We start from the raw sequence: 18,854 nt of genomic DNA, 5'->3' as shown, positions 1-18,854 counted from the left end.
TACCAGCAACCTGGGGTCTAAGGCAGAAAGGCTGCAAGTTAGAGGCCAGCTTTGGCAACTTAGCAAGACCCATCTTAAAAAAAAAGGGGGGGGGCTGGAGATGTAGCTTCGTGGGCAGACAACTCCTGGGTCCAATCACAGAAATAAAGAACTACAAGTGGAGAAGAAAAGTTAGGAATCTCAAAAACATCCATTGATTTGTTCTGAAATTGAGGGGGAAGAAAATGTTAGGGGAAATAAAAACTTCAACTAATCTCAGCTGATTATTTAGAAGCTAGTCTGACCTTCAGTTCTGTATGTTGAACATGTAAGCCTAGCCCCTTGCCCAGCACAGTGGCTGCCACATACAGGGAACGACGAGAGTCGATGTAAGACAGATTCATAAAACCACAGCCTGGAAGTAACATACCGAGGAATTTCAGGCTCACAGCTGGAAACAGCAGCATAAACCCAGGACCTTTGTCCCAGCCCTGCTCCTGCTCTCCACCAATGAAAGCAGGTCTTAGGCTTACAAATCACTATCACCTGGTGCTCCAGGAATACATTTAGAAAGCAGATTTTAAGAAGTGTTAGGATTCCATCTGTGGTAGTGTCAAAGAACAAGTTTACCCTTGCCCCAGACAACACTCTGGCTCCACACACCCCCTTTTCAAGTCACCACAGTGCACAGGAACAGGTCACCCTTTATTTATGGCAGGCCCTGGTCACTTGGAGCTGGTGTACTTGGTGACAGCCTTGGTGCCCTCTGAGACAGCATGCTTGGCCAGCTCCCCAGGTAGCAGCAGACGCACGGCTGTCTGGACTTCCCGGGAAGTCAGGGTTGTCCGGCCTGAGTACTGGGCCAGCCGGGCAGCTTCACCAGCCAGCCGCTCAAAAATATCGTTCACAAAGGAGTTCATGATGCTCATGGCCTTGGCAGAGATGCCGATATCCGGGTGCACCTGGAAAAGCAGCAAGACCATCTGTTAACCACAGCTGTGTGCACCACAGCCTTGGCCCAGCCCAACCTGGACTCTTAGAGTCCAGGGACAGGAACCTAGGTCTCCTCACCAGCATCTCCCTGGAGGCCACCAGACAGGGAAATTGAAACTATTTTTTCTACTGCTAGTCATGTGCCATGCAGTGAGCAACAGACTGCATATATAACAGTGGTCCCGTACCATTCATATTGCCTAGTGACCATCATGGCCATCTTCTCTTGTACATGTACACTCTGACATTTGCATAAGAATGGAACTAGCTAATAATGCATTTCTCAGAATGTGGATTTTTTTTCCCTCCTTGGTACTAGTGTTTAACCACGAACTACATCCCCAGCCCTTTTTTATTATAAACAGCATCTTGCTGAATTACTTAGGGCCTTGCTAAGTTGCCAAGGCTGGGTTTGAACTCATGATCCCCCTGCCTCAGCCTCCAGAGCAGCTGGGATTACAGGCGTGTGCACCATGTCCAGCTTCGGAATGTGTTCTTGTTGTTAAATGACATGGCTGTATATTCAACTTTAAAAAGAAAAAAGTTTCTCCAATGGCAGAGTAACTATTAAATTCCTTATAGAAGCAAAGGCAAGCATTTATACTTAACGAGTGGAATCAGTTACACATGCACCTTGTTTTCATCTAATGCATTTGCATAGATGAGCCATAGTGGGGTAGGTGAATCATGTTCATTACCATTCCTCTTAATGGACATTTAAGGGTTTGTTTGCTATTAGATTGTGCTACTAAATCTGCATCTTAGAACCCTGTATGAGAAATAATGAAGGTTAATTATTCCTGGTCAAATGGCTGGTGCCAAGTTACCCTCCAGTAAGCACACCTGCATGACTGTCACAGTGGCACCAGACCAGGAGGCAGACCTGTGATCTGGGCTGTGAATCACTATGACCTGGAATCAACCTCTGGGCCTTGTTTTCCTCTTATCACAGAGCCTTTTGAACTAGCTGATTTCTAGTGAAACAAATGGTAGAGGCCTGAGTAGGTAGACCTGGTCAGGTGCAAAGTGGAAGAGAAGTGACTGCCCCCGCCTGCACCAGGCCAGTGGGGGAGCCAGAATTAGAACGGGGCTCCTAACACCCAGCCACCCACTGTCACTGCTGCCTCTGGTCCCCACTGCTGGCAGGAAGTCTGCTGCTGTTCAAGGGTGGGTTAGCTCAAATCCCTTCTCATCACATCCCATTCTTAGGTCTGCTGATAAGCTCAGAGCTGAGAAGCAGTCAAGTTCAGTGAGCAGCAACAAGGAACCAACTCGTAGGTGTCCTCTGCCTGGCAAGCCCAGGCCTGGTCCAACCCTTCCAGCAACTTCTGAGCCATGAAATGGGGTTAATCTTCAGGGATTAATAATACCACCTCTAGCAGGGTGGAGTAGCGCACACCTGTAATCCCAAGAGGCTGAGGCAGAAGGGTGAGGGTTCAAAGGCAGCCTCAGGAACCACGAGACACTAAGCAATTCAGTGAGACCCTGTCTCTAAATGAAATACAAAATAAGCCTGGGGATGTGGCTCAGTGGTTGGTTGTCCCTGAGTTCAATCCCTGGTAAAAAACAAAAACAAAAACAAAAACACACCACTCTTAGGGTATAGCCCGTCCTCTGCTGCTTCCCTTCTGGACCATCCATAGCAGTGCCTTCCCTACCCACGAGAACATCCCAGATCCCATGCTGCCAGTTCACTAACACTGTTAATGGGCTTCAGACTGAAGACAGGCTTCCACTCTGGGAACTAATCTACTAGAGGGGTAAGAATTTTAGGCAGATTATGAACTCCCATGAATCAAATGTATGAAATATGATATGTCAAGAGCTTTGTAATGTTTTGAACAACTAATAATAAAAAAATTTCAGACATTGACTCATAAAGAATAAAAAAAAAAAAGAATTTTAGGCAGGTGGCAAGCCCCAGCTCAGACAGCACAGCCACCTGTTCCTCTTCCTGGCCCTGCTAAGCAGGCAGCAGCTTTGAGGTGAGGGCAGGGCGCTTTGGATCTTCTATGCACACTGGTTTACGAATAGCCATTGATGCCCAAAGTGTTTATCAAGGCGCCGAGTCTGGGAATCCTTTTTATGAATAAATGAAGGGCACCTGCAACTGGGTGTTAGGGGCCACCAGGAAGGATGCTATGGGCTTGTCCAAAGCCAGGGGAGCCAGGCTCTGCCACTCTCAGTCATGTGACTGTGTTACCCCAGTTATGGACTTCAAGGCTTCATCCATCAGCAACAAATCCTAAGCCCTTCAAAGAGCTAGTACTACCTGACCAGGCCTCTCCCAGGAACCCAGGTCATACTAATTGCCCCTCAGTCACAGGCTCCCTGTCTGTATTATGGTGTGTGCATTACCCTCAGCCTGTCCCACCTAGTGTACTTCAAGATCATTTCTGTCCAACAGTCCTGCAGTCGTCTGGAAAGGGTGGGAGAATGCTTTAAATGTCTCCGACTACAGGTGCACAAGACACTGAGAGGTAGAGACCTGAGACCAACACCAGCCACCTCAGGAGGGGCACAGCCTGCCTGTGGCCACTTGTGCCAGTGCCAGCAAGAAACCAAGCCCTGCTTTCAGTCCAGCACTCTTTTGGGGCCCCTTTGCCAGTTCATCCCTCACCCACATTCTCACTCCCCATGCTCACCTGCTTCAGCACCTTGTAGATATACATTGAATATGTTTCTTTGCGCCGGCTACGTTTTTTGGACTTTTTGTCCCCAGAGCTCCACCTCCTGCGGCCCCCGGGTTGTTGCTGTTGCTGTTGCTGCTGCTGCTGCCGCCGCTGCCGCCCAAGCTCTGCACTCATCCTCCTGCTTCTCGCCAGCCCCCTCCCTTGCCTTGGGGCCACTTTTAAGAAGCCAACTGCACTGCCAGGTGTGGCTGGGGGCAAGCACCTGGGATGGAAGGTGGGGCAAGGCTCAGCTCCACCCTACCCAGAACACATTCTGGATTAATCTTGGGACTAATTACTCCCTCTTCAAGAAATCTCCCAATCTTCCCTGAGTGGGCTTATGCACTTGCTGAAGTTCACCGACTCCAGGCTAACCATCCACATTCACAGAGCACATTGGCGCCCAGCATGGCTCTGGGGTTTCAGGACCACAAGCTTCTTCCCCGCACAGAGCCCTCTGCTAGGCTGGAGAGACAAGGCTGGCTTGCATTCAATAATTAAGGAAGTGTGTGGATGTTAAGGAGGGCCAGAGTACCCAGGGGCACTTCATGGAATACATGGGGGCCTAAAGCTGGTCTTGAAGGAGATTATGATTTTTTTTTTTTTTTTGGTGGTGCTGGGGATTGAACCTGGGGCCTTGTGCATGCAAAGCAGGCACTCTACCAACTGAGCTATATCCTCAGCCCATGAGGTTATGATTTTAATTAGGAAGAATGGGGCAAAAAAAGTGAGAGTAGAATCTATGCAAGGCTCGCACTGCAGGCGGAAGCTGGGTTGGCCAGCTGGGCCTGTACTAGACACAGACAGCGGGAAGCAACCTAGGCTGGGAGTCCAAGGAAGGCCTTTGGGACTAGGAGCTAGGGGTAGAGAAACAATGCGCTTTCTCTGTGAAAACAAATTATTTGGGGATGCAAGTGGAAGTTATCTGCAAAGATAAAGTTATTGTGAAATGGTGAGTTAGTCATCTCACTTAACCCCTACATGTGAACAAATATTTCAGGTTCTTGAATGCTGTGATTAAAGAAACCTGGAGCAGCATGAAAAGTATAGGTGTGGGGGGAGAGAGACAGAGAGCCAAAGACCATCCCCACCTGCCAGCACATGAGCACAGCAGTCCCCATCATCTACCGCGACTGCCAAAGTTTGCTTCAAGAGTACTGGGAAGCAGTTCTGACTCCCAAATAAGGCAGTGCTAATTTTAGAAATATATAATTTGTGTACTTTCTAAGTATTCTTACAATTATCAAGATTGTCAAAAAAAAAAAAAAAAAAAAAAAAAGGCCAAACAGGCTGACTGTACTACTACTATTCAGCTTCTACTTCTCCCAATCCTGGGGTCCTCCTGTCCAATAGCACCTCAGGTGCCATGCCATACTCTGGAGACCAGGCAGCTCCTTGGTGGAAGGAGCAGCAGCTGGCTGACACCATGCTCCCCTGAACCCAGGCTCTGGGTGCTCAAGACAGATCAACTTGGCCATTTTGCTCTCAACCCTACTTAATGGCACAAGTGACCAGACCAGGCCCCTTAAAGGCTGAGGAGCAGCAGGGGCCTCTTGGTTTCTTACTGGTGTCTCCTTTGCCTAAGGGAGCCCTTGAACTTGATGACCATCTGAGAAGACCCTACTCATCTTTCAAGTTGAACACTAAGCCAGTCTTTCTGGGCAGCTGCTCATGCAAAACCGCACCCCGTTTTGAATACTTCTGAGTCTCCTACTCAACAATTTAATCTCAATAACAATTTAACATCTGATTTATGTGCTTTCTATGTCTTGTTGGCTTTCCCTCTCGATTATGAGCTCCTTGGGGGTTTGGACACCATCTGGGAGTTTCTTCCCCCTTCTTAGATGCACTGTAATATGACAACTTGTGGCTGTGTCTGTTTTCCCACAGGAGGACTGCTGAGGTTTCAGAGGCAGAGTGACAAGTGCAGGACTAACACTGGCCGCGCACATCCTAGGGGCATAAGAACCACACAGGCTGCCAAGAGGCCTGGGCTGGATGTCAACCAGCCCAGGCTGATGAAAATGAAGGTGGACGAGTAAGTTGACTGCACTTCCTGTATTGCTCCAGAACAGCAGCTGGAGATGCAAACCCTTGGACATTTCTGAATCTTTCCCCCTACACCAAACCAACAGGTCTGGACTTCAGAATCCACATTTTAACAAGTGTCCCACATACTGTGGTGCAAGTGGTAGCAGGAGTCTCGGGTCACACTCTGAAAAACATATTCTATCATGGTGCTTTTCAAATCAAGGCCCCTAGACCTGCAACTCAGCATCTGCATCACAGGGAACTTGTTAGAAATGTTAATTCTCAGTCTCACCCAGACCTACTGAGAGAAACTTTCAATCTGTGATCTGATGAGCCCTCCAGGTGATTCAGAGTCATGTTAAGGTATGTGAACTACAGGCCTAAGAGTCCCAGTTCAAGGCAGAAGGGGGAGACACTCTTCATCTCCTACAGGATAATCTTCAGTCCCATCAAACTCTTGGTGAGGTGAATGCTGGTGCTGCAGGGAGGAGGGGAAGAAGGCCCCAGAGACCTGGGAAGGAAGAGAGGGACCATGGGTTCCTCTTTCTTTATTGGACACTTTGTAGATGTCACTCAGGTCTAAAAGTTACACTGTTAAATAATTATTTAAAAATGGACCAGGACCAAGGCCCTGGTCCAGAGCTCCAAACCAGAAGCAAAAGGAACAGGGGTGGTGGGCTGGGGGTAATCCTCCAACATCACCAAAACCCAGAAAATGAGGCTCTTAAAACTCCTTCACACGCCAAATCCAGGGTATGGGTCCTTGGGCTAACCCTAGGGTAACCTCTGGCTGCATCTCTCTTAGGGCAACATAACCAGCAACAGGCTAGAGGGAAGAGCCAGACAAGTCCAGACATGGACAGATGTAACTGGAAGGAGGATGGGAAACGGACAGGTACTGTCCAGCTGTAGATAAGGTAACAGTGCAGCGAAGGCAGGCTGAGATGGGGAGAGGCTGGGGGCAGTATTGCAGCAATGCGGGAGTGCAGCCCCAGGGTCCTGTCCTGAGTGGCTGGTCAGGCAACAGCTGGTAGTCCCCAGATGGCGCTCCTGACCCAAGGGGGCCAAGGGCTCACACATTGTGGGTCCTCTTGGTGAGCTGGGGCTCCTCGTCTACCAGCTTGGACTTGAGGTGCTCCTTGTAGGCCAGGATGTCTCCAGGCCACTTGGTGATTGTCTGTTTCTCACAGACCCAGATTTCTTGTGCAACCTGGAAAGCAGATCCTGGATTGAACTGGGCAGCCGTTCTTCTCCTACCCCCCCCCACCACCACCCGCAGCCCCAGAACCAATCAAGGGGGTTCCAGGGAGAAAATGCCACACTCTCCCCTGAGGCCTCACCCAAACCCCATCCAACTGTTTCACTACCTATGTTCTTAGGGATGTCTGACCCTAGGGCACCGTAACCAGCAGGTTCTACAGCCTTCCAAGCTGGGAAGCGCTGTTTCCCCTACTGTCAGATCTGTTCAGAGGCTTCACACTAAACTTCCTGTTCCACCCCATCTCTCCCAAAGATTCAGAACAATCAGCACCTTTCCCACGACTGGTGGCTGCCTTCTTCCTAATCTTGTAGTAGTAGAACAGTACTTTTGGACTGAAGAATCTTGGAACAGTAATAAAAACCTGACTCCCCACTCCATTTAGGCCAACATCCTCCCAAAGCCATGAGATCTGTTTCTCAGCAGCCAATCTAACCCTGAGACCTTTCTGTGAATCCAGCAAACATTATTAAGCACCCCACATGTGCCACACTGCGCTCTACCCAGCCTTTCCTTAGAAGCTCTCTGCTGTGCCTCAGGCTGAGGCCAGGACCTCACCTGCTGAATAAGTCTGAAGTCATGGCTGACTAGCATCATACCACCCTCAAACTCGTTGATGGCATCTGCCAAGGCGTCAATAGTCTCAATGTCCAGGTGGTTGGTGGGCTCGTCCAGGAAGAGCATGTGGGGGTTCTGCCAGGCCAGCCAAGCCAGACACACTCGGCACTTCTGCCCATCTGACAGGTTCCGGATTGGGCTCACCTGAGAGGAACCGTAAAACATGACAGAGAGTTGCCCCCACCATGCAGCAGTCTCCTCTCCTATCCCTCTCTCCCTAGCTCCTTTGTTACCATTACTGCTCTTTTGCAAAATGTAAGGCTCAGACAAGATTACACTGGGTGTGGTGAGAGATGCCTATATTCCTAGCAACTTGGGAGGCTGAGGTAGGAAGACTGCAAGTTCAAGGCCAATCTCAGCAACTTAGCAAGGCCCTAAACAATTTAGCAAGACTCTCTCTCATTAAAAAAAAAAAAAAAAAAAAGGAAAAGGGTGGAGATGGTGCCCCCCCCCCAAAAAAAAAGGGACAACACGGCAAGAGAATACCGTGGCCACTGGTCCTTTTAGGCCTGTTAGGGACACATCTGGGAATCCAACCACCTTGCCACTACCGCATCAACACCCCTTACTCTTGGCCTCTAAGTCCTAATGTACTGGAACAATCCAGTGGCTCCTCAATTCCAGGTCTAGACCTAGAACTGTTTTCTAGGTGGTCTATTCCTTTGTCTTCAAACACGCCGGCACAAGGGCATGACAGACTAGCTCACTATCCTTGTCCACCAACTCCACAGTGACTCTCAAATACTATGACGACCAGGTAGAGAAGAGGCAGCAGGCTGGAGGCAGGAGAGGAGACTCTGGGAGGGACAGCTTCCAAACCTGTGCTTCCAGGACGCTGTTCCTGACCATCCAGTGGTGGTCTCCCACTACCTGGACTTCCTCCCACACCCCTCCCCCACTAACCTGCTGTTTTCCAGTGAGGCCATATCGCCCAATGATCTTCCTCATTTCCTCCTTCTCTTTGATCTCTGGGTAGCACTTCATCATGTACTCCAAAGGGGAGAGATCTAAATCCAGCTGCTCCTGTAAATGCTGTAGGAAAAATTGGGACCCACCCAGGTGTGACTGGTAGCTGGCTTTAAAAGGAGCCATCTGGGTTACCTGTTTGGGTTATTTTCTACCTCAACCCTAGGCACTTGTTCAGGATTCAAGGAGAAGCAGGTAGGAGCTAACTAGGTTCGAATTCCTGGGGAGAGGGGTTGGGGCCAAATGCAGCCCCTCCCTATACCCTGGGCAACTTCCTGGGCCCTGACCCCAACCTGTACCTGATGGTAACGCCCTATCTTGACGTGAGAATGCTTCCGGATCATCCCATCTGTGGGTAGTAGCTAGGAGGAAAAAAGGAGTAAATAGAAATATAAGCACATAAAAGAAAATCTGAATAGAAGCACACACAGGCAGAGAGGGAGCAAATACCCGGCACAGTGAACCGGGCTCCTACAACTTCTGAGACAGAGATCCCTTCACCAAGGCAGACTCTCAGTCTGGCAGCTCTAAAAATATTTAGGATGACCTATTGAAACAGGCATTCATTCTCAAGGGTGGAGAATGAATTTATTAAGTAGTTATGAACTGTCCACTATAGAATGCACCAAAGGAATGCATTAGCAATGAACTTGGATATGGGCACAACATACGTTTTCTAAAGAAAAACATTATCTCCAAATGCAGATATTCCTATATCCAAAATGCTAACTAAAAACACCCAAATCACAAGGGACATGTGCCCCAGCCTTAGCCCTGCCCCGCAAGGAGAATCCCCCTCTCACGCTGTGCCCTAGCCACTCTGGGTGGTTCACTCCACCAACAGGGTACCCAGACTCTGTAAGAGTAGAGGCCCCTAGAAGCAGCCAAGTTCTACCTGAGCACCATACCTCTCCAGTTAGCAGCTTCAAAAGTGTTGACTTCCCAGCTCCGTTGGGCCCTACCAGAGCCACTCGTGTGTCGAGGTCAATGCCAAATTCTAGATTATTGTAGATGCAAGGCTGAGGTGGGTATAAGAGAGACATGGACACAGGCTGGAGTACTGATCTACTCTGCCTATGGAGTCCTAGTCACCAATGGAACACTGGAGAGAATGGAGTGCTGAGCCCAACCACCACCTCCACCTGCCAACCTAGCTGGGCAGCTCTCCTTCAGGCATCTGAAGGGCCAGCTTAAGTCCTTGGATGAGGCAGGCAGCTGCCAAGCCCACCCCAACACAGGTCAGCATGATAGGAAGAGGCTCCTGCTGCTACCACAGGCCCTGGAAGATGCACACCAGCCCCAAGCCACCCACACCCGGGCTTGAACTTACCCCATCTTTTGTATACTTGAAGCTCACGTTCTGCACCATAATGACAGGTGGAGGGATCTTGCCACACGGTGGGAAATAAAATGACAGTGTCTAGGAAAAGAAAAAGGCACTTATCAGGCTGGTAAATTCTCAAACCCCAAACCTCTGGCCACCTAACCCCACCTGACCCCACCTTGTCGCTCACGACCCTTTCCGTCAGTCCTGATGCCATCATTTTCTGTAGTGTCTTTTCCTTGCTCTGGGCCTGCCGGGCCAGCTTGGCACTGCCATGACCAAATCTAGCAATGTAGTTCTGAAAGAGACCAAAAAAGGGGGTTTGAAGTATATGCAGGCACCAAACAACTCCTCTTAAATCAGAGTTAAAATGATGATCATAGCCAGACACAGTGGCACATGCCTGTAATTGACTTGAGAGGCTGAGACAGGAGGATTGCAAGTTTGAGGCCAACCTCAGCAGTTTAGCAAGGCCCTAAGAAATTGAGACCCTGTCTCAAAAAGGATGGGAATGTAGCTCAGTGGCAAAGTGTTCTGGCTTCAATTCCCAGTACCAAAAAAAAAAAAATTTCTTCCTGATATCCTTCAGCACCCAGCCTCCCCAGATACTTCTTCCAACTGTCTGATTTGATTCAGATGGGAGAATGTGCACTTGCCTCTACAATCTCCCTACCTTCATGTGTGCAATCTGATCTTGCTCCCAGTGAAACCTCTTCATCTGGTTCTCCTCCAGCTCCAGTCGTGTCTTCACATACTGATCATAATTACCCTGCAGGAAAATGCGCCAGGCAAGCAGGCAGCTTAAACCTGGGTCTCGGTTCTGGGTTCTCAGAGTTTAGGGGGATGAGGGATGGCACTGACTTGGCCTTGGCTCTAAGGCTGTGCAGTAAGAAGAAAGGAAGTATATCAAAAGAAGCACATCCTAAACTAGAATGCAAGGTCTTTTCAATTCTGTGCCTCTTGCTCAGTCTAGACAGGCCAGGCTCCAAGGCAAATCCTTAGATTAGCCACTTCAGACACTTCAGCATTGGGAACATCCCTCAAAACCATTCTTCATGCTCTCATGAAGCTCAGAACTCCCAAACACCATCTCCCACTACCCGACCTCCAGAGGCTGATGCCCCACAAGGACTGTAAGAGCAGTCCCTAGGTGAAAAAACACAGGCTGACTGGATTTAGGACCTGGAAAACTCTGTTCAACTGGATTGCCATGGTTTCTGTCTGCCAAACAACCTGGACTCAAGCTAAAAATTCATTAAAAAGTTAAGTTGCAGAATGAAATACTACGCAGTCACTGAAAAGAGGTGGATTCACACATACCCATTTGGAAAGGTATTTAAAAACAAGAATAAAAACTGTATTAAGACCACAACTATGTAAAAAGAAAAGAATATATATATGTAGAAATTTCCAACTAATGCTTACAAGTACATAGGAGACTTCTGGAAGGCCAGGTAAAGACTATTAACACTCTGTGACAAGTATAAATACATGAGAAAGACTTTAATTCTCACTTTTTACATGGTTTTTGAAATATTAAAGATAAAAAGGTGAGGGACAACATGGAGGTGCTAAGATCTTAATCCCCACCCTCCTGTACTCAGGGAAGGCGGGTTCAGTGCACTGACTCTCATGACAGAGTGAAGATGCCATGCGAGAAGGTAAAGGGAGCTGGCCTTCCTCAGGCATTGAGTGAGAGCAACTTCTTTGCCATAAAGCAAACATACACCACATGCATTTGCTGCCAACCCATGGCCTATGCCTGAAAGCAATGGCTTTGGGACTAAAATAAAACAGGCTACAGGGACTCCCTGTCCATATCTTTTTATAGCAATAGGGAGAAAAGAGCTGTTAGGCTGCCTTTTTTAAAGGAGAACTTCCGAGATTTATAAGCATAGAGATGAGTGTGGGAGAAGCTGAGGTCCACTCACCGTATAGTACTTCAGTTTCTTGTTGTGCATATGAATGATATTGGTACAGACACCATTCAGGAAATCTTGAGAGTGGGACACCAGGACCAGGATGCGCTTAAAACTGCAAAGTCCAAGAACCAATTAGGAATGTACTCCAAACTAGAGACAGGTGACAACAGGTAAACTTAGAGTTGGGCCCAGAAAACCTTCATCTTTTTCCATCCTCACAGCTAGCCACTCTTTCTTTGGAGGTACTGTGCAATTCTCGGTTGTCAAGTGCCTAAGCCACCACTGCAACATCTACCTGAAGGGGATCTGGAGCCTTTCGAAGTGTGACAAGACAACCTGAGCCCCAGCCTTCTACTCCTTCAACAGAATGGCATGGATATGGTAACAACAGTGATGGTAAGAAGTGCCATGTATACAAATACACCCCTAAGTGTATCCAGAACTGCAGGGGGGTAGAGGGCAAAGGGCTGAAACAATGCAATGAAGAACACGAGGCTTTTCTTTTTTCAAAAAAGCACTAAGCCACTAACTTTTTTTTTTGTTGTTGTTGTTTGTTTTTAATGCAGGGATGATGGAGAATATTCCAGGTTTCTAGTCCTTTAGCCATAAAGATTATGACCATACTGGCTATTTTTTCCTTTGTTACTGCTATCTGATCTTAGATGGGAGATCCCCATCAAATCTTGTATGTAGCATACAACTAGGAAAAGAATACTGTTTTTAGTAAAGATACTGGGTTCTTTTTTGTTTTGTTTTGTTTGATACTGGGGACTGAATCCAGGGGCACTTTAGTAGCACTGAGCTACATTCCCAGTCCTTTTATTTTTTATTTTGAGAAGGAGTCTCACTAAGTTACTACGGCTGGCCTCAAACTTGCGATCCTCCTGCTTCTTTAACCTCCAGAGTTGCTGGGACCCTCCTGGGCTGATACTATATTTTAAGGGGAAAACCAAAGAGGTATTAGAACAAACAAACAAAAACACCTCTCTCACATTTCAGATTACACACAAACAAAAAGGCCAGCCCACAGGGGCTCAGCACTTCATCTAGCCTTACTTTCAGTCCATTTTCTCAATGTCACACCATGGTGCAGGTTCTGCATCCATTTTCTTTAGAGATTGCTCAACTGCCCCCCTGGGACCTGCCCATTCCCATCCCACACCCAACTCCACCTCCTTACGTCTTTAGTTCTTCTTCCAACCACACACAAGCGTCTAGGTCCAAGTGGTTGGTGGGCTCATCCAGGAGCAGCATGAAGGGCCGGATAAAGAGGGCTCTGAAGGACAAGAAAGGAGACAGAGGCAACTCATCATCACAGGGGCCACATGGAGGGGACCAAACTGTCTGCTACATGCAATTTTGGTTAAGCCTGACTTTGAGTCCCAAAATCAACCTGGGTTTTGTAACTCAGAAGAAAGAGGAGAACTAGAAGAAACCAGAGTTGCGGAGCTGAGATAAAATGTAGAAAACAGGGCTCAGAGGCACAGGAACATAGTTTGGGGAGAAGGCTGAAAAGTCCTTATGAGTCTGTAAGTCTTGTACACTGGGGCTGGTGAAGAGGAACCCAAAAGGGTATTGAGAAAATAAACTGGTAAGTAGAAAGTATTCATGGTGCACCAATCTGGAGGTGCTGCCAGAAAGGAGAATCTTCTCAAACCGGAAAGTTTTGATTGCCAAATCTGCAGTCCCCTCACCTTGCAAATAAGATTTTACAATCTTTGATTTGTAAATCTTATTACAAATAAGATTTCTGGGCACCAAACTCCAGTATTCTGTAGGCATCAATGTGACGGGGAGGCTGGGAATTTGTGTTTATCTAGGTGGACCAGAGGCAGCTAACCAATGCTAGCAGGTAGAAATACTATGGTTTGAAAGTGGCTTGTCCCCTGTAAAACTTATAATGGAGCTGAATCTCCACTGCAAGGTGTTAAAAAGGTAGAAATGTAATTCAACTATGGTGCTTAGCAGTAGGTCCTTTGGGAGGTGATTAGCATCAGATAAAGTCATCAGGGTAGAGCCCCAGGAGTGAATACTAATGGCTTTATAAGCGGGAAAGACCAGGGGAGAAACGTATCCCATCTCTTGCCAGATGATACCTGAATCACCTCAGGACTCTGCCAGCAAGAAGGCATTACCAGATGTGGCCCCTTGGCCTTCAACCTCAAGAACCATAAGCCACCACACCTCTTTATAAAGTGTGTAACCTCGGGTACTTCATTATAGTAACAGAAAAGGGACTGATAAAGCTAGGGACTCTAGGGAATGCCAGACTACAGAAACTCACCTTGGGCCCAGATACCAGAAGATAAGGACGACAGATTCACAATATTGTCTAACATTTCATCTTTATAGTAAGAATTAACAGGTAAAAAGGGAGTAAGGAGAGGAAAGAAACAGACAATTCCACCATTTTACCTGGGGCCGCTCCAGGGAGCCCTAAACCCTGTGTTGGGTCCGATGCTGCGCTGGGTCAGTCTGGAGTACCACAGCCATGAAGCCCGCTCTCCTCTCAGTCCATCCTTATTACCCACTCCACACCATCAATGTTTGGGTCTCCTTGCCACTTACTGACCACTGGTCCCTGTTCCAAATAGTTCTACTGGAGTGAGCATCAATTCTGAGAGACAGAGAGCTTCAAGAGTGGGGAAGGAGAGAGGGACTCACCTGGCAAGGGCAACCCTCATCCTCCAGCCCCCACTGAAGTCTTTTAGCTTCTTGCGTTGCATGGCAGGTGTAAAACCCAGTCCGTGCAATATCCGCGAGGCCCTCATCTCTGCCTTGTCAGCATCCAACTCCTCCAGGCGCTCGTAGAGTTCCATGAGCTTCTCACACTCCGCTGTGGGCAGCACAGGGCCGTCAGGTTCCCTGTGGCTTTCCCAAGAGGAATCCCACCCCCACCCATGAACCTGGAGCCCTACCATCCTCATGAGCTAGCCGCTCAGCCTCCCTCTCCAGCATGGCCCGCTCTGTGTCCACTTCCATCACACACTGCAAGGGTGTTTTGTCACTAGGGGGCATCTCTCGGGTCAGATGGTAGATATCGATGTGCTCAGGGATGGGCACTTCACGTTTCCCAATAGCAGAGAGCAGCATGGACTTTCCTAAGAGGGAGAGAAGAGGGCACTCAGTAATTTCTATTGTTCCTCTCTACCAGTTGCTTACAGCCAAACCAGGACCTCACTATTCCTCCCTTCATTTGTCCAACCCTCCTACTTTCCACTCTTAGGGTAACTTTCCAACTTTCATCCAATTCTTGTCCCACTCCATCTCCTTCATATATATATTTTTTTTCCCCACAACGGCTTCACATACCACTGCTCCCTGAACCCTCTGGACTTTTCCAGCACCTACTATCTAAATTATTCAGGTGGTGGTGTGTACTACTGCCATGTACTGCTAATTCCTTTCCTCTGGGTAAACCTGGTCTCCACCCATAATGCATACTCCTTGCTTTGTACACAGCTTATGCTAAATACCTGCTAAGTGACAAATGAGCCAAGGAGAGGACCCCCTCCCCACACCTTCTAAGGGCCTCACCTATTCCATTTAAGCCAATGAGGCCATAACGACGCCCTGAATTTAATTCCAGTTTGGTGTCACTGAGCAGCTCTTGACCATGAAAGGTGAGTGAGAGGTTGATAATGTGGACATCAGTACTATTGGGGTGAGAAGCCAGGACACCAGTGACAGCTCGAGCAGCAGCTTTCTTCATCTCAAAGTCCTCTAGCTCCTTGGTCAGTAAATCCACTTCTGGGGGAAAAAAAATGCAATTAGGGAAGGGGGCTGTAAGACAGTCAGCTCTCACACAAACAGGCAGATAGATCCTAAAGGACCTGGGCTGAGGCCATGCTGAGCAGACTCAGAGGTCTCAGAGAGTGAGCTTTATACAGAGTGCACACTAATTCAGAACTGCCCAACACCCTGCTTTCTTGGATACCTTTTACTTTGCAATCTGTTCTTTGGATTCTAGCTTCTGTTGTCCATGTCTTGAACTACTGTGTCCTTGTTTACTCTCACATTTTTTTTTTTTTTTTGGTGTGTGTGTGGTGCTGGGGATTGAACACATGGCCTTGTGCATGTGAGGGAAGCACTCTATCAAATGAGCTATATCCCCAACTCCTATTCCTACAATTCTAAACTTCCCATCCTCTGCTACTACGGCCAGGAGTGAAAATGCCCTGGCTTTATTGAATCAACTTTATCCTAAATTCTTATTTTGGAGACAATTCCTCTGACTCAACTCCATCAGATTTGTTTTTTGTTTTGCAGTTCTATGGATTTAACCTAGAGGCACTCTACCACTGAGCTACATTCTCACATATTGTGTTTTTTATTTTGAGACAGGATCTCACTAATTTGCAGACTGGCCCTGAACTTATGATCCTCCTGCCTCAACCTCTGAGTTGCTAGGATTACAGGCGTACACTACCACGCATGGGTCTGTCATTCATTTTACCTCTTTGTATGTATACCTATCTGTTGTTTTGTATTAGTGATTCTCTTTTCCTCTTCAAACAGTTACCTAGAGTCTGTCTGTGAAGTAGCTCACAAAAAGAAGTATCACCCAAGACATGGTCCCTGTATTCTTAAGAGCAAACAATTTAGATGAAGAAATAGGAGACACAATGTAAAAAGGTAAGTAATATTATAAGATAGCATAGGGTACAATGAATGGGAAATTACTAAGGTCAAGTTTAAGTGTTTTTGCTATCTTGAACTGAGCTTTCAAAGAAATGTCAAATGTAGCTAGCACAAACACATGGTATATTAAAACTTAAAGGTGTAAAAGAACAGAAATATACTAACTATTCAAAGGACAATGAATAGTCTGGATGTAATAAAAGGACTTTGTGGGGAGTTTCCAGGGTACAGGGAAGAGACTGATTATATTGTAAAGGGCCTGGAATAGTCTTTATCTGCCATGTTTTCCTATCTAGATTGCAAATCATCAGACAGCAGACTATGTTTATAGTACCTTGGTGTGTGCACTATGTCTAACACTTGAGGCATGCTCAGTAAACAAATACTAAAAACATCGTTTCCAGGAAGAGCTCATAAAACAATTCATAAGTTACTTCATGTAAATATAATGCACGTGTATCATGGCAAGAGCCCCACATGCTGGACACCATGCATAGAAATGAAAACTGAGAAAGGGAGAGGAAACTGACCACCTCTTTATAGTCCAATAGAGTTTCAAAGCAGTTCAACAACTTGCATGTTTGCTTGATATTTGTTCAAACAGGGTAGCACAAACTCCAATGCTACTAATTTATCATGAAAATTTTCATGGCCCCAGCACCAAGACTGACTGAGAGCGAGGCATGCCTTATGTCTTAGTACCCAACCCTGGAACTCACTGCTCCCTCAATTCACCTGTAGTCTCTCTGCCATTGGCCTCATTTTTCTCCTCTGCTGCCTGTGGTTCTGTCACAGCATCTCCGTTTTCTTCATGTCCCTTTCTGGGCCGCTGTCGAGCTTTGGCAGCTTCCTTCTTTTTGGCAGCCTTCTTCTTGGCCAGGTCAGAGGGCATGGTGCTGAGCCACAGGGGTAGGTCACTGTTCTTTCAGGGAGTCTGAAGGAAGGCAAACAGATACTCCAGATTTCTAAACTTACTGGTAAGAATGCGTGAGCCCTGCTCCATCCCGCCTGGAATTTTCCTATCAAGCCTCTGCCCCGGCCTAGCCTGTCCCAACTTGGCCAGGGTCTCTCAAGCCACTTCTGGGCCTGCGCTCTTCTCTTCCTGACATCTCTTCCCTCTGGCCCGGGTCCCCACCCCCAAGGCCTTCTTCACTTGGAAACCCCCTTCCTTCAGGACCTCCAGTTGGGGCCAGGCTCTGCCACTCCGCAGAGGTCCCATCTCCAGTTCCCCGCGACCTGGCGCTCCGCACTCCGGCGGCCACCGCACTTTCCGGCCGGGTTCTTCCCGGGACGCTCGTGGCCCGCGCGGTGAGCACTCTCAGTCTCCACGCTCGCCGCCCCCGAGCCTCCAACACCCCGCCGTCAGCTGTTCTCCTCGCGCCCTTCCTCCTCCCTCGCAGCCCCCTCCATCTCGACCCGCTCTCGCTTTCCTCCTCTCGTCCAGCCTGCCCCTAGGCACCAAGCATCCTCCCGCCGCCGGCGCCCCTTCCCCCCAACTCACCGGGCCTCGCCGCTCGGCCTCTGTCGCAACAGAGCTGCTCCTTGAGCTCCTCCGCGTGCGGCCGGCTCTCCAGCCAATCACGGCCACGGGGCTCTCGGCGCGCCGCCGCGAGGGCTCCTGGGAAGTGTGTCCTTGAGTCGCGGCGGCCAAGGGCGGGACCCACGCGGAGAACTACCGCCGATCCCAGGAGCCGCGGGCGCGCGCGTACATCATCAGTACGCGCGAGGCTGGGCGGGGTTAGAGTCCCAGAGCCCTCCACCTGCAGGCCCGCTTCAGGCTCTGGGAACTGCAAATCCCAGACTGCACCTCGGAGAAGCGAGCTGGGCGTGCCAGGCTTCACCCCGCCTCGCCAAGATCTATTGAGCTGTGTGGAGAAGTCCAGTCTGTAGGGTCCCCTCTGGTTCCGCCAGCCGGGAGCGCGACTACACTTCCCGGTGCGCAGCGCTCGAGAATGGGTCGGAACAATGGGAAGAGAGGTGGAGGTGGAGGTGCCTGCCGGAGTGAGGGGGCCGGGCGGACGATGACAGCGGAATTCTCCGAGGAAGAAAGGCATCCTGAGATGGAAATCTGAGAGGCTGGTTCATCATTAACCAAACTTTTAGAAAGTGCCAAACGTTGTTCCAAAATCTTAGTTGCTTACCCCACCCACTCTAGAATTGTTAGATTTCCATCAAAACCACGTAAGTTCGGTGCGATGAGTCTGAAATAAAAGACCCCTTTGCTGAGGTTTTAGCAACACCTAGCTATGACATTGACTGGTTTTTTTTTTTTTTTTTTTTTTTTTGAGCCTCACTTACTCTCGGACTTCGCATTGTAAACTCCAAATCTGTAGCCACAAATACAAGGCACGTTCTTGATCCTGTTACTTCAACAGGCTCCTGTTAACGGGTGCCTCGTGATCAGTGACACTAGGGGAAACAAAGAAACTCTTACTCCTATGGGGACTCAA

The 18,854-nt window shown here is 48.4% G+C and overlaps 2 protein-coding genes across 3 annotated transcripts; both read right to left on the bottom strand.

The window, feature by feature from the left end:
• Positions 1 to 681: 681 nt before the first annotated feature.
• H2bk1 (H2B.K variant histone 1) lies at positions 682 to 6,101 on the bottom strand. The gene is made up of 2 exons (XM_026379781.2): positions 3,618 to 6,101; positions 682 to 941 (listed from the first exon to the last, which is right to left on the bottom strand). Exons 1-2 carry the CDS (start codon positions 3,777 to 3,779, stop codon positions 705 to 707), a joined length of 399 nt encoding a protein of 132 aa, XP_026235566.2. The 5' UTR covers positions 3,780 to 6,101; the 3' UTR covers positions 682 to 704.
• Positions 6,102 to 6,183: 82 nt separating this feature from the next.
• On the bottom strand, positions 6,184 to 17,989 carry Abcf2 (ATP binding cassette subfamily F member 2). 2 transcript variants are annotated; one of them, XM_026379779.2, is made up of 15 exons: positions 17,906 to 17,989; positions 17,140 to 17,338; positions 15,301 to 15,513; positions 14,682 to 14,864; positions 14,428 to 14,599; positions 12,944 to 13,039; positions 11,773 to 11,875; positions 10,515 to 10,610; positions 10,020 to 10,139; positions 9,848 to 9,937; positions 9,426 to 9,536; positions 8,817 to 8,879; positions 8,455 to 8,583; positions 7,492 to 7,695; positions 6,184 to 6,885 (listed from the first exon to the last, which is right to left on the bottom strand). In XM_026379779.2, exons 2-15 carry the CDS (start codon positions 17,294 to 17,296, stop codon positions 6,748 to 6,750), a joined length of 1,875 nt encoding a protein of 624 aa, XP_026235564.1. In that variant the 5' UTR covers positions 17,297 to 17,338; positions 17,906 to 17,989; the 3' UTR covers positions 6,184 to 6,747. The 2 variants fall into 2 exon arrangements, with proteins under 2 accessions (XP_026235564.1, XP_026235565.1); XM_026379780.2 differs by having other exon boundaries at positions 15,301 to 15,510.
• Between the last annotated feature and the right edge of the window lie 865 nt (positions 17,990 to 18,854).

The sequence above is a fragment of the Urocitellus parryii genome, chromosome 3 (assembly GCF_045843805.1).
Source record: "Urocitellus parryii isolate mUroPar1 chromosome 3, mUroPar1.hap1, whole genome shotgun sequence".
In the NCBI taxonomy this organism is placed as follows: Eukaryota; Metazoa; Chordata; class Mammalia; order Rodentia; family Sciuridae; genus Urocitellus; species Urocitellus parryii.
Note: the sequence above shows the minus strand (reverse complement) of the source record. Positions and strands in the feature narration are given on the sequence as shown.

What these genes read in the sequence shown, in the direction of transcription:
- Abcf2 (XM_026379779.2), bottom strand. Translation starts at nt 17,296, where the DNA reads ATGCCCTCTGACCTGGCCAAGAAGAAGGCTGCCAAAAAGAAGGAAGCT. An exon ending in CATTGGCTTAAATGGAATAG is followed by an intron (nt 14,865 to 15,300) that starts GTGAGGCCCTTA and finishes TCTCCCTCTTAG; the next exon opens with GAAAGTCCATGCTGCTCTCT. An exon ending in ACTTCAGACTTATTCAGCAG is followed by an intron (nt 6,886 to 7,491) that starts GTGAGGTCCTGG and finishes TCTGCTTTCCAG; the next exon opens with GTTGCACAAGAAATCTGGGT.
- H2bk1 (XM_026379781.2), bottom strand. Translation starts at nt 3,779, where the DNA reads ATGAGTGCAGAGCTTGGGCGGCAGCGGCGGCAGCAGCAGCAGCAACAG. An exon ending in TCTACAAGGTGCTGAAGCAG is followed by an intron (nt 942 to 3,617) that starts GTGAGCATGGGG and finishes CTGCTTTTCCAG; the next exon opens with GTGCACCCGGATATCGGCAT.